This window comes from Oncorhynchus masou, chromosome 7, assembly GCF_036934945.1.
Source record: "Oncorhynchus masou masou isolate Uvic2021 chromosome 7, UVic_Omas_1.1, whole genome shotgun sequence".
Lineage (NCBI taxonomy): Eukaryota > Metazoa > Chordata > Actinopteri > Salmoniformes > Salmonidae > Oncorhynchus > Oncorhynchus masou.
In genome coordinates, this window is record NC_088218.1 from 10801807 (window position 1) to 10814877 (window position 13071).

The 13071-nt window shown below is 43.8% G+C and overlaps 1 protein-coding gene and 1 long non-coding RNA gene across 2 annotated transcripts; both read left to right on the forward strand.

The window, feature by feature from the left end:
- Positions 1–30: 30 nt before the first annotated feature.
- stk16 (serine/threonine kinase 16) lies at positions 31–9144 on the forward strand. The gene is made up of 7 exons (XM_064970393.1): positions 31–649; positions 1534–1660; positions 1899–2118; positions 2331–2464; positions 2573–2789; positions 2984–3105; positions 7295–9144. Exons 2-7 carry the CDS (start codon positions 1575–1577, stop codon positions 7431–7433), a joined length of 918 nt encoding a protein of 305 aa, XP_064826465.1. The 5' UTR covers positions 31–649; positions 1534–1574; the 3' UTR covers positions 7434–9144.
- LOC135543007 (uncharacterized) lies at positions 3442–4380 on the forward strand. The gene is made up of 3 exons (XR_010456166.1): positions 3442–3491; positions 3558–4097; positions 4166–4380. It is a non-coding gene; the product is annotated as an uncharacterized LOC135543007 (long non-coding RNA).
- Positions 9145–13071: the final 3927 nt, after the last annotated feature.

A 13071-nucleotide genomic window follows, 5' to 3' on the forward strand; every position in this document is an offset into this window, starting at 1 on the left:
AAGCCTGCAGGTGGCCATATTGAGACGTTTTATTTGACATCCAAGGGGAAGCGCTTGTGGGCATGAGAAAATACTTTATCGGACCTGTGTCTGTCATGGAGGGATCATGGGAATTGCCGTTGAGGGCTTCCATTTTAACGTCAACTGGGTAGATTCCCATGCGTTAGGCACAATCAACCAAGATTAAGATAATTTAGTACTTTAAAATGGCGCTCCCCATGCGCTCACACGCATGATGGCACGGATACAAAGACAACTCCTACATCGCTATGGCCTGTTCACACGCGTATATGTCCTTGTACTACGTCGAATGATTTCGCCGCCTGCCTTCTGCCTTTGAGGACATGTATTTCCATGGTTAAAGTTAACTTGACTATCTTGTCGATATAATAAACTTCGATTGGTGCCGCGTTCGACACAACTGGTAACTCGGGGGAAAAAACGATCTCCGACTGGGAAAACTCGATTTGAACGGTCTTCCAACTCGGGCCTCTAAATCTAGAGCGACCTGAAGATCGCTGACGTCATGATTTTATCTTGTATTTTTCCGAGTTCCCAGTTTGGAAGGCAGCAGCTCACAGGCCTGCGTCATCATTACGCGTTTTATGTACACGGAAGTAGCCAGCAGAAAACAGGACGATAACAGAAGGTATTTTTTATATATCCACCGCTAACAAACGCAAATATCCCCATGTATTTTCCTCACAAGTTTATCAATATCTCTATCAGATAATATTGGCTGATCAGGATTGATCTGCATGCTGCCCTCTTGTAGTTAGCTTGTATTCTCATACCGGTGTGCCACGTTACTAAACAAAACCGTACACTTTTGAAAAGGTTTAGGATCAAGAGTCGCTGTAGCGCTGCTAGGAAAGTAACCGAAAGGTTGCTCGTTTGAATAGTTAGGCCATAACCGAAAGGTTGTTAGTTTGAATCCCCGAGGCGACAAGGTCAACAAATCTGCCGATGTGTCCTTGAGCAAGGCACTTAGTCCTACTTTCGCCAGGGTCACCGTCGACAATGTCGGACCCTGGCCGTAACCCTACTCTCCAAGGTTGTCTCAGGAGGAGTTGTGATATGCAAAAAACACATTTCCAATTCACACATGTGTAAATAAGACAAATATAAACACCCACAATTAGTATCAAGCACAGGTGACAGTGAATCATTTTGATAAGTGAAATTGACACTGCATCAATCCTTGGAACATAGTGGAATGGACTGGATTTCATGTTTCAGTATGTTTTTTACACATATATCCCATACTCGCCCTCTCTCCCATGGCGTTCCACTTGACCTCTCACTTTCAATTCCACTAAACCTGGTCTTTTACCTCGTATGCACTCCATCTCTCTCAATTCAATTTAAGGGGCTGTATTGGCATGGGAAACATGTTTACATTGCCAAAGCACAAGTTCCAAAATAAAGACATTTTGAATGACATATGTCTGTATACAGTGTTGTAGCGATGTGTAAATAGTTCAAGTACAAAATGGAAAATAAATAAATATGGGTTGTGTCTCTCTCTCTCAGTCCATCTGGGTGTTGGTGTGTTGAGTTATGCCCCAGGGAGGATGGGTCAGACCCTGTGTATCTGTTCCCGCGGCTCCATCACCATTGACAACAAAAGATACTACTTCATCCAGAAACTAGATGAAGGGTAAAACCGTCCGCATCAGTGAAACACTGTTACCTATTCTACATGGCAGACGATCATCCCGGTCCCTCCCACACATGTATTTGTATTTCAGTCTTCTGTAACGTTACATCTTACTGATCAGGACTCTGGTTTTGTCTGCCTCTCCACTTTCTCCTGCTTTCGTTATCTACCCCCTCTGTCGTTCCCTATTTTCTCTCTTTCTATCGTCTTTTACCTTCCATCCCTCCCTTCATCCCAGAGGGTTCAGCTATGTGGACCTGGTGGAGGGGGTGCAGGACGGGCGTTTCTACGCCCTGAAGAGGATCCTGTGCCATGACCAGGAGGGTCGCCAAGAGGCTCAGACGGAGGTGGAGATGCACCGTGTCTTCAGCCACCCCAACATCCTGGGCCTGGCAGGGCACACCTTCATAGAGAGGGGGGGCAAGAGTGAGGCCTGGATACTGCTGCCCTACGTTCAGGTACGTGTATGTGTGTGCGCATGTCTATGTACTCACGCCTGTATGTGCGTATTAGAGCCCAGGCGATTTTTGGGGTCCGATACCGTTTTTTTTGGGGGGGGGGGTTAAAAGATACCGATACATCTGCCGATACACTGTTTTAAAGCGCGGAAATGAAAAAGTGTGTATGTATACGTCTTTGTATTCACGCCTGGGTGTGGTTGCTCCTACAGAAGGGCAGTCTGTGGTCAGTGCTAGAGAAGCTGAGGGACAAGGGCAGCTTCATGCCAGAGAGACGCATCCTGAAGGTCCTACAGGGCATCTGTTCTGGACTGAAGGCCATGCATGACAGAGGCTACGCACACAGGTACAGGCTGATACTGCTATTACACACACACACACGATTATGGTTAGTGGTTCAAATTAGAATGAGTCTATCTCTATCCCTCTCTTTACCTCTCCTCTCTCCTCTCAGAGATCTGAAGCCTACCAATGTACTCCTAGAGGAGGATGACAGGCCGCTGCTGATGGACCTGGGTTCTATGAACCGCTCCAGGATGGAGGTCAAGGGGACCAGGGAGGCCATGACAGTACAGGACTGGGCAGCTCAGAGGTGCACTATATCGTACCGCGCCCCTGAGCTCTTTAACGTGGAGAGCCACTGTGTCATCGATGACCGTACAGACATCTGGGTAACGCACACTAGCGTACTACCCCCCCCCCCTTCTCACTTTAGTTTGGTCGGTGGAAACTGTCAGTATTGTACAAGCGATATAACATGCCTGGTGTTTGGTCGGTGGAAACTGTCAGTATTGTACAAGCGATATATCATGCCTGGTGTTTGTTGACCTTGTAGAGACAGTATTCTCTCTCTCTTTCTCTCCAGTCTCTGGGCTGTGTACTGTACAGCATGATGTTCCTGGAGGGGCCCTATGACATGGTGTTCCAGAAGGGAGACAGTGTGGCCCTTGCTGTCCAGAACCCAGTAACCATCCCTCAGCCATGCAGGTCAGTCAGTCCCCTGGCAAGCTAACTCTAACCCCCAGTCACCATCCCTCAGCCCTACAGGTCAGTCAGTCCCCTGGCAAGCTAACTCTAACCCCCAGTTACCATCCCTCAGCCCTACAGGTCAGTCAGTCCCCTGGCAAGCTAACTCTAACCCCCAGTCACCATCCCTCAGCCCTACAGGTCAGTCAGTCCCCTGGCAAGCTAACTCTAACCCCCAGTCACCATCCCTCAGCCCTACAGGTCAGTCAGTCCCCTGGCAAGCTAACTCTAACCCCCAGTTACCATCCCTCAGCCCTACAGGTCAGTCAGTCCCATCCCTCAGCCCTACAGGTCAAGCCCCTGGCAAGCTAACTCTAACCCCCAGTCACCATCCCTCAGCCCTACAGGTCAGTCAGTCCCCTGGCAAGCTAACTCTAACCCCATCCCTCAGTCACCATCCCTCAGCCCTACAGGTCAGTCAGTCCCCTGGCAAGCTAACTCTAACCCCCAGTTACCATCCCTCAGCCCTACAGGTCAGTCAGTCCCCTGGCAAGCTAACTCTAACCCCCAGTTACCATCCCTCAGCCCTACAGGTCAGTCAGTCCCCTGGCAAGCTAACTCTAACCCCCAGTTACCATCCCTCAGCCCTACAGGTCAGTCAGTCCCCTGGCAAGCTAACTCTAACCCCCAGTCACCATCCCTCAGCCCTACAGGTCAGTCAGTCCCCTGGCAAGCTAACTCTAACCCCCAGTCACCATCCCTCAGCCCTACAGGTCAGTCAGTCCCCTGGCAAGCTAACTCTAACCCCCAGTCACCATCCCTCAGCCCTACAGGTCAGTCAGTCCCCTGGCAAGCTAACTCTAACCCCCAGTCACCATCCCTCAGCCCTACAGGTCAGTCAGTCCCCTGGCAAGCTAACTCTAACCCCCAGTCACCATCCCTCAGCCCTACAGGTCAGTCAGTCCCCTGGCAAGCTAACTCTAACCCCCAGTCACCATCCCTCAGCCCTACAGGTCAGTCAGTCCCCTGGCAAGCTAACTCCATAACCCCCCCTGGCAGTCACCATCCCTCAGCCCTACAGGTCAGTCAGTCCCCTGGCAAGCTAACTCTAACCCCCAGTCACCATCCCTCAGCCCTACAGGTCAGTCAGTCCCCTGGCTAGTCAACCCCTAGTTACTCTTCAATCCATCACCCGCTCAGCTTTCAAGGCTAGCAAAATATAATTTATTGATTCCAAATAGGTGCCTACCACCTAGGCACTCCTGCAGATCTAAAAGGATTGGATAGATTTAAGCATTTTTCATCTGGCCTTTTCATAGGTTGTATGGAATTTATACAATTTACAGTATGTATTTTTTCTCAAGTTACTCTGGAAGTTTCTCAGTATATATATTTGTTATTCTAGTAGTTTATTTTTTCTCCAGTTATTCTGGTAGTTTCTCAGTATACAGTTGAAGTCTGAAGTTTACATACACTTAGGTTAGAGTCAATAAAACTTGTTTTTCAACCACTCCACAAATTTCTTGTTAACAAACTATAGTTTTGGCAAGTCGATTAGGACATCTACTTTATGCATGACACAAGTCATTTTTACAAAAATTGTTTACAGACAGATTATTTCACTTATAATTCAATGTATCGCATTTCCAGTGAGTCAGAAGTTTACATACACTAATTTGACTGTGCCTTTAAACAGCTTGGAAAATTCCAGAAAATTATATCATGGCTTTAGAAGCTTCTTATAGGCTAATTGACATCATTTGAGTCAATTGGAGGTGTACCTGTGGATGTATTTCAAGTCCTACCTTCAAACTCAGAGCCTATTTGCTTGACATCATAGGAAAATCAAAAGAAATTAGCCAAGACCTCAGAAAAAAAATTGTAGACCTCTACAAGTCTGATTCATCCTTGGGAGCAATTTCCAAATGCCTGTAGGTACCACGTTCATCTGTACAAACAATAGTACGCAAGTATAAACACCATTGGACCATGCAGCTGTCATACCGCTCAGGAAGGAGACGCGTTCTGTCTCCTAGAGATGAACGTACTTTGGTGCGAAAAGTGCAAATCAATCCCAGAACAACAGCAAAGGACCTTGTGAAGATGCTGGAGGAAACGGGTACAAAATTATCTATATCCACAGTAAAACGAGTCCTATATCGACATAACCTGAAAGGCCGCTCAGCAAGGAAGAAGGTACTGCTCCAAAACCTCCATAAAAAGCCCTGACTACTGTTTGCAACTGCACATGTGGACAAAGATCATACTTTTTGGAGAAATGTCCTCTGGTCTGATGAAACAGTCCCTCCTGCTTTGCTGCAGGACGGACTGGCACATTTCACAAAACAGATGGCATCATGAGGGAGGAAAATTATGTGGATATATTGAAGCAGCATCTCAAGACATAAGCTATTTTGCCACAACTTTGGAAGTATGCTTGGGGTCATTGTCCATTTGGAAGACCCATTAGGGACCAAGCTTTGACTTCCTGACTGAAGAACAACAAAGTCAAGGTATTGGAGAGGCCATCACAAAGCCCTGACCTCAATCCTATAGAACATTTGTGGGCAGAACTGAAAAAGAGTGTGCGAGAAATGAGGCCTACAAACCTGACTCACCAGCTCTGTCAGGAGGAATGGGCCAAAATTCACCCAACTTATTGTGGGAAGCTTGTGGAAGGCTACCCGAAACGTTTGGCCCAAGTTAAACAATTTAAAGGCAATGCTACCAAATACTAATTGAGTGTATGTAAACTTCTGACCAACTGGGAATGTGATGAAATAAAAAGCTGAAATGAATCATTCTCTCTACTATTATTCTGACATTTCACATTCTTAAAATAAAGTGGTGATCCTAACTGACCTAAAACAGGGAATTTTACAAGGATTAAATGTCAGGAATTGTGAAAAACAGAGTTTAAATGTATTTGGCTAAGGTGTATGTAAACGTCCGACTTCAACTGTATATATTTATTCTGAAGTTATTCTGGTAGTTTCTCAGTATATATTTGTTCTCCAGTTACTCTGGTAGTTTCTCAATATATATTTGTTTCCAGATAGTCTGTTAGTTTCTCAGTATATATTTGTTCTCCAGTTATTCTGGTAGTTTCTCAGTATACACTGCATTCTGAAAAATTTCAGACCCCTTGACTTTTCTTGGGTATGACGCTACAAGCTTGGCACACCTGTATTTGGGGAGTTTCTCCCATTCTTCTCTGCAGATCCTCTCAAGCTCTGTCAGATTGGATTGGGAGCGTTGCTGCACAGCTATTTTCAGGTCTCTCCAGAGATGTTCGATCGGGTTCAAGTCCGGGCTCTGGCTGTGCCACTCAAGGACATTCAGAGAATTATCCCAAAGCCACTCTTGTGTTGTCTTGGCTGTGTGCTTTAGATTGTTGTCCTGTTTGAAGGTGAACCTTCACCCCATTTGAGGTCCTGAGTGATCTGGAGCAGCTTTTCATCAAGGATCTCTCTGTACTTTGCTCCGCTCATCTTTCCCTTGATCCTGACTAGTCTCCCAGTCCCTGACGCTGAAAAACCTCCCCACCGCATGATGCTGCCACCACCATGCTTCACCGTAGGGATGGTGCCCGGTTTCCTCCAGATGTGACACTTGACATTCTGGTCAAAGAGTTCAATCATGGTTTCATCAGACCAGACCATCTTGTTTCTCATGTTCTGAGTCTTTTTGGTGCCTGAAAAATTTCAGACCCCTTGACTTTGGTTTTAAGTCCAAGCGGGCTGTCATGTGCCTTTTACTGAGGAGTGGCTTCCATCTGGCTACTCTACCATCAAGGCCTGATTGGTGGAGTGCTACAGAGATGGTTGTCCTTCTGGAAGTTTCTCCCATCTTCATAGAGGAACTCTGGAGCTCTGTCAGACCATCGGGTTCTTGGTCAGGGAGGTGACCAAGAACCCGATGGTCTGACAGAGCTCCATCTCTGCAGCACTCCACCAAGGCTTTTGCTTATACTCTAGTATTTTCTCAGTATATATTTGTTCTCCAGCTACTCTGGTTGTTTCTCAGTATATTTATTTGTTCTTCAGTTACTCTAGTAGTTTATCAGTATATATTTGTTCCACAGTTACTTTAGTAGTTTCTCTATGTATTTGTTCTCTAGTTGCTCTGGTCATTTCTCAGTATATATTGTTCTCTAGCTATTCTGGTAGTTTCTCAGTGTCTTATGGATATTTTTGTTGTTCCCCTCCAGTTACTCTGAAAGCCTGCAGAACCTGCTGAGCTCCATCATGGTGTCCAACCCCCAGGAAAGACCCGACGTCAACTGGATCCTGGACCAGATACAGGACATGACATGTTCCAGCCCCAACATACAGACCAATATGGTATGATGCTCCTGATCGGGGAACCATGGCAACCCTGGTTCCCCTCTGGTTCCAACATCTGTGAGTGATGAACTTTGAACTTTATGACCTCTGGACTGTTTTAATGGCGACCCTGACCTCGTCGTTTTCCTCTAGTCTTAGAAGCTCAGGGGATCCTACCCCATACACACACACCTGCTATTCTGCAGTTGAAACCACATAGACTTAGGTCACAAGTCCTCACTGTCCTCTATATGCATGTGCAACAATATGCTCAGTGTCGGTCAACTCCACATCCAGCTCCCCTTGGGGAAATTGAGATTTGGGTGGAGCCATTTTATGACTGCTGGTGAATAGGAAACCCCATGGGTTAAACTACCATCAGACACTAGGGTTGAAGGGGGCCCCGGACCAGGAAAAGGACCTATGGTAAATTCCAGACAGACGGTTTCCATGGAAATGTACTCAGCCATATCTTCTATCAGCTTCAAAGGGATTTTAATAACTTGATTCCAGACCTGGGTTCAATACATGAGTATTTGTTATTTCAATACTTTTTCTGTATATTTGAGTATTTTCAAATACACAGCTCAAATGTTATTTATTTATTTGAGTACTTGAATGGTTATTTGTAAAGACCAAATAGTCGACCAAATTGTATTTGAAAGTGTTTCAAATACTATTTTTAAATACCTGGGTTAAATGCATGGGAGTGTATTTGAGTGTTTTAACATAATTTCCAAGTGTATTTCCAAATACATTCCAATATTCATCTACTTGTTTTTTCAAATATAGGTAATCTGATTGTTTTGAAATGTATCGAAAAGCAATTGAAATACCTGAAATAGTATTTTGAACCCAGGTCTGCTTGATTCATCCTTGAACTTCTTTCAAGTCCATCATAACTGTATTTATTTGTTATCATCACATAATGCTATACAGTAACAATTCTCTATTTTCCATTCATGACAAGTTCATTTAGGCCTGTATGTATTTGGCAATACCTCACAAGATTCTGTTTTGAGTGTCAACAGGAAGATAAGATAATCTGGTTTTAAGTCTCAGCAGGGTTTGCTCAGTTAACTCTCACTACAGTTGCTTGATAGTAACTTTTTAATGGTTGCTTTTTTTAAGCTGTTATTTGTGTGTGTGTCTATTTAAGGAGCAATGATTTATTTGTCCATGTATTTGCTATATGAACACATTCTAAATAAGACAATGAAGTTGGAATACAGACGTTATTGATGATTTCAGTGGAACAATGTAGAATGTACTGGAACTATAAATTGCTGCTGGCTATTTCGGACTGTTTGTAGCCTAATTCAGCCCATCCAGGAATTTGAGATATTGTGATAAAATAATAGGGAATTGCATAATACTGTTAATACAACACTGAAGGCGTTGCTTGTTTCTCATAAGATTGATGTTTTATGGGCATTACTTTTTCTTTATTTTTTTACATTTGTGGTACATCTTAATTTGTTATGTATAAGAGGCCCTTTTCACATACTTTTAGAGTTGTCTGAGGGCCTGCCTTTCTAGATGTTGTCATGTGGCTTTTATTCCACTCGGGGGAGCCGTGTCCTACACGTTGGTCAAAGCAGAGGGAGTCGGGGTCTCAAAAGGTTGTCTTAGTTTGGCCAGACCTGTAGAGATGATAAAGACTCACTCAATATGTGAACATATGCAAAACCTCTACTCTGATAAACACCAGGGAATAAAATGGTACTGATTCTGATTTGTCCTTTCTCCTTTTACTCCAATACATCCACCTTCCACGATAACATTACAGCTGCCAATACCTACCCTTGCTGTTGTTAAAAAGGGCAGGGTCAGCGGTTTTCATTGGAAATTAAAGTTAAAGTTCTATATTACAAATACATGTTCAAACTTGACGTATGGGATTGTTGGCAGTGAAGAAAGGAGGATGAGCGTGATGCCAGAGAGAACCAGAAGGTGCCTGGAAGCTCAATGACAGAGGCATGGATAATGTGCAGAGTGCAGGCCAGAGAACCTTTAGCTTGTAGCTGTGTACACAGCCCTATACGTTGCTTTAAGTGTGTACGCACAGCCACAGTCTTGGATGGGCTGTGTGTGCGGACTACAAGGTATGAAACAATTATCAGAAACTGTTTACTGTGCCTGGATTTACAGCCCTGTGGCTCACTAGGGTCAAAGTGACGTCGTACCTCACTCCTCATCCTAATAAATCTCAGACGGTCATAAACCTCACAGACATAACCCACAGCAGAAATGACTGACACAAGAAAACACACACTAACACTAGAGGAATTCATTACACTTTAATTAACGGTTTCCCCAACCAAATACACCCCCATACAGGAGGTCGGCCCACCCATAGTCCAGACTCCCCTGGGACAGTATTCATTACAGACAGACTGTGTTTACGGGTTGAGGAGCGGAGGAAAAGCACCCCCATTGGCCTAGCAGGTTGAGGAGGAGAGGGGCCCTCCCCATTGGTCCACTACCTTTATATTCACCATCATCTGCCTGATGATGTCATGCAATACCAGTACAAGGTCAACACAATGCTGGTTCCATTTCAACATCCACCTCCCTATTCTTTTCCTTTGTGAGTCCATAAAGGCCATGGACGTGTGTGTGTGTAAGTCTTGTCTAGGTGTGTTTTTGTGTTTCATTGTGAAGGTCTATTCCCAATACCGTAATTAGTCCCCCCCCCCATCCCGTACTCAGAGTGGCGCTCACACCATAAACCATCTGGATGCTTTATTGATTTGTTGATGAATCAATTAGTGAATTATTTAATGAGCTGGGAATTATGGGTCAGTTCTGAACTGCTCCCCCCTGCACTGTTCCCAGGTCTCTCTAAATCATCATCACTTCATCACTACCTGCCTAGCCTCGTTGACTGTGTGGGGGCTACTCTGGTGAGTGTGTGTGTGTAGTGGGGGGGTACTCTGGTGTGTGTGTGTGTGTGTGTGTGTGTGTGTGTGTGTGTGTGAGATGTGGAGATTCTGGTGTGTGTCCATGTGTGTCAGTTAAACAGTCCCTCTAACCTCAACAAGTACATTACGTGAGTAGGCAATATGGCCAGGCTGTCCGATTTTATCTTTAAAGTGGTTGCAGCAGACTCTTTCTCCAGCCAAAGCAGTAACACACCTGATATAACTAGTCAACTAATCATAGTCTTCAATGTAGACTTTATTAGTTGAATCAGATGTGTTGCTTCTTTGGCTGGAGGAAAAGCCTGATCCCATAATGGCCCTATGAAAGACTGGACTAGATTGTTTCTGGACACTGGACAGGGTCCTACTCTCAAAGACGTTTCAATTGGCTCTGTTGCCCTGAGAGAGGAGAGTAGGAAAGGAAAACATATGGACATTATGTCCAGCCCATTGAGTGTGTGAGTTATGACTTCCACTTATTGCAGCTAGGGGAGAATTTTTAAGAGCCGGCTTTTTGCATGCTCATTAATTCCGGGAAGTGTTTAGGTTAAAATGCATAATGAGTTCATTAAGGGGGATTGGCGTAATCAGGAAAGGTATCGGCTTAATTACTGGCGCGGCGCCAAGGCGAATGCTCTCCCTCTTCTGTTTCCCGGCCGGGGCCCTGAAACCTGTCCTGGCTGGTAGCAGTAGTGCTCGCGCTATCTAATTTCATTAAGTGTACAAAATGCTACGCACTAACGTCCCCCCTGGGGGCAATTAGCAGGAGAGAGATTGAGAGATCCCTGCTGGGCATTTTACTCCCTGGCAGGAGATTCCCTTTGTCAGTTAGCTGATTGCATTGATTATATTGATTTGTAACAGCTTTTCAGGTAATTCCATCTGCAAAGGTGAGAGCAACACGTTGGCCCAGAGACTTTTATTTTTATTCATTCATTCTTTATTTAGGCCCCAGGGTTGTTCTGCCAAGTGAACAGATGAGAGTGTACCTCAATAAAACCTCAAACCCGGTCAGAACAGGTGGGATGTTATTGATGCTTTTAAAGAAACATCACAACTCTTTCAGCGTCTGGATAGGAATGTGCTGATGGATGCAGGAAAGTGGCATCAACGGTCAAACCAGACAAATCCACACACACACACATAGCGTAATTATGCATGCACTCACACACAAACACACACACACACACACACACACACACACACACACACACACACACACACGGTTGTAAGGAATTACAAAAAATAACTGTAATCCGTTACATTACCAGCAAAAATCTTGTAACCAGATTACAGATACTTAAAAAAAACAGATGATTACCTCGAGGATTACTTTTAAATTCAGACAGGATGTTTGCGGAAAAAATCTTTGAAACTTTTCTGTTTTCTCTATGACATTCAGATCAGCATTGAAAAGGCGTAAGTTTAAGTTTGTTTCACCTGAGCGACTCTGGCCATAAATCAGAGATCACTATGATGACACACCAAATGTGTTTGATGGATCGTGGGAAAAGAGCAGGAATAGGCTTTTATAGGTTACAGTCCAAGCTATGTCTTCCAATGGTGCGACTGCTGTCAGCATCCAAAGATGATCCAACTTGAATAAACGCTTGGAGGTAAAGATGACAGCAGAGGTGTAGTTTACGGCGATACAGATATTCCTTATTATTGATATCTACATAGGGCATTGATGTGAATCACACTGTTGCTCTCTCATTTAGCTATTTGCTATTTGAGGATGGCTGTTCACAAATCTAAATGTGTATTTGAACCCAATAATGATTGAATGCAAGAAGTTCGAGCTAACTATCAATCATTGTTTTTGAAACTAGTTGACAGCCAGTGAAAAATGTACAGTGTGGATCCCAGCCTATGGAATAACAGTGGGGCTTTTATTTCTCAATCTAATTCATGCTGATACATGTTTTAAATCTATAGGCCTAATGGACACATGTTCAAACTCGTACACCTTTGATAGACTTAAAGGGGCAATATGTAGTTTCTATATGCATGTTTGGACTTCTAAAGCTGTCATCAAGGCAAAGGGTGGCTACTGAAGAATCTCAAATATAAAATAGATTTTGATTTGTTTAACACTTTTTGGTTAGTACATGTTTCCATATGTGTTATTTCATGGTGTTGATGTCTTCATTATTATTCTACAATGTAGAAAATAATCTAAATAAAGAAAAGCCCTTGAATGAGTAGATGTGTCCAAGCTTTTGACTGGTACTGTACATCCATAGATTCTTGAAGAATATAATTTATGAATATCTCATGAGTTTAGTTCAACTGTCAAACTCCATTAGAACCCCAAAAATAACATTTTTTCCCCTCCAATGTTTGCTAACATTGTCAATGTAAACAAACACTGTGTAGCCTCATAACATGGTCAAAACAATACTTTTAATATCATGGAGCGTCAGTCCTTGTAACTCTGTCTATTAATCTGAGAGTGGTTACATTTCTCCAGGCCCATCCGTCAGCTTTTTACCCAAACAGAAGTGGGGTCACCGTTTTGTTATTGTTTCATCTATGTATTATCAAGATATCAAAGTGTCACCAACAACAAGTTGAACCATAGACCTGTTGCAAATGCAGCATATGGAATTCATTTTTCACATGTCAATAGCACTTCTCAGTAGTGCTCAAAACATGCCATTCCATGAGCGCAGCATTTATTTTTCAACTGGAATCAATGAGACCAATCAGTCCTCCATGACAACAAAATCATAAAC

Coding starts and splice junctions, on each gene's coding strand:
- stk16 (XM_064970393.1), top strand. CDS start 1,575: ATGGGTCAGACCCTGTGTATCTGTTCCCGCGGCTCCATCACCATTGAC. Junction 2,119..2,330: donor TACTGCTGCCCTACGTTCAG/GTACGTGTATGT, acceptor TTGCTCCTACAG/AAGGGCAGTCTGTGGTCAGT. Junction 3,106..7,294: donor ACCATCCCTCAGCCATGCAG/GTCAGTCAGTCC, acceptor GTTCCCCTCCAG/TTACTCTGAAAGCCTGCAGA.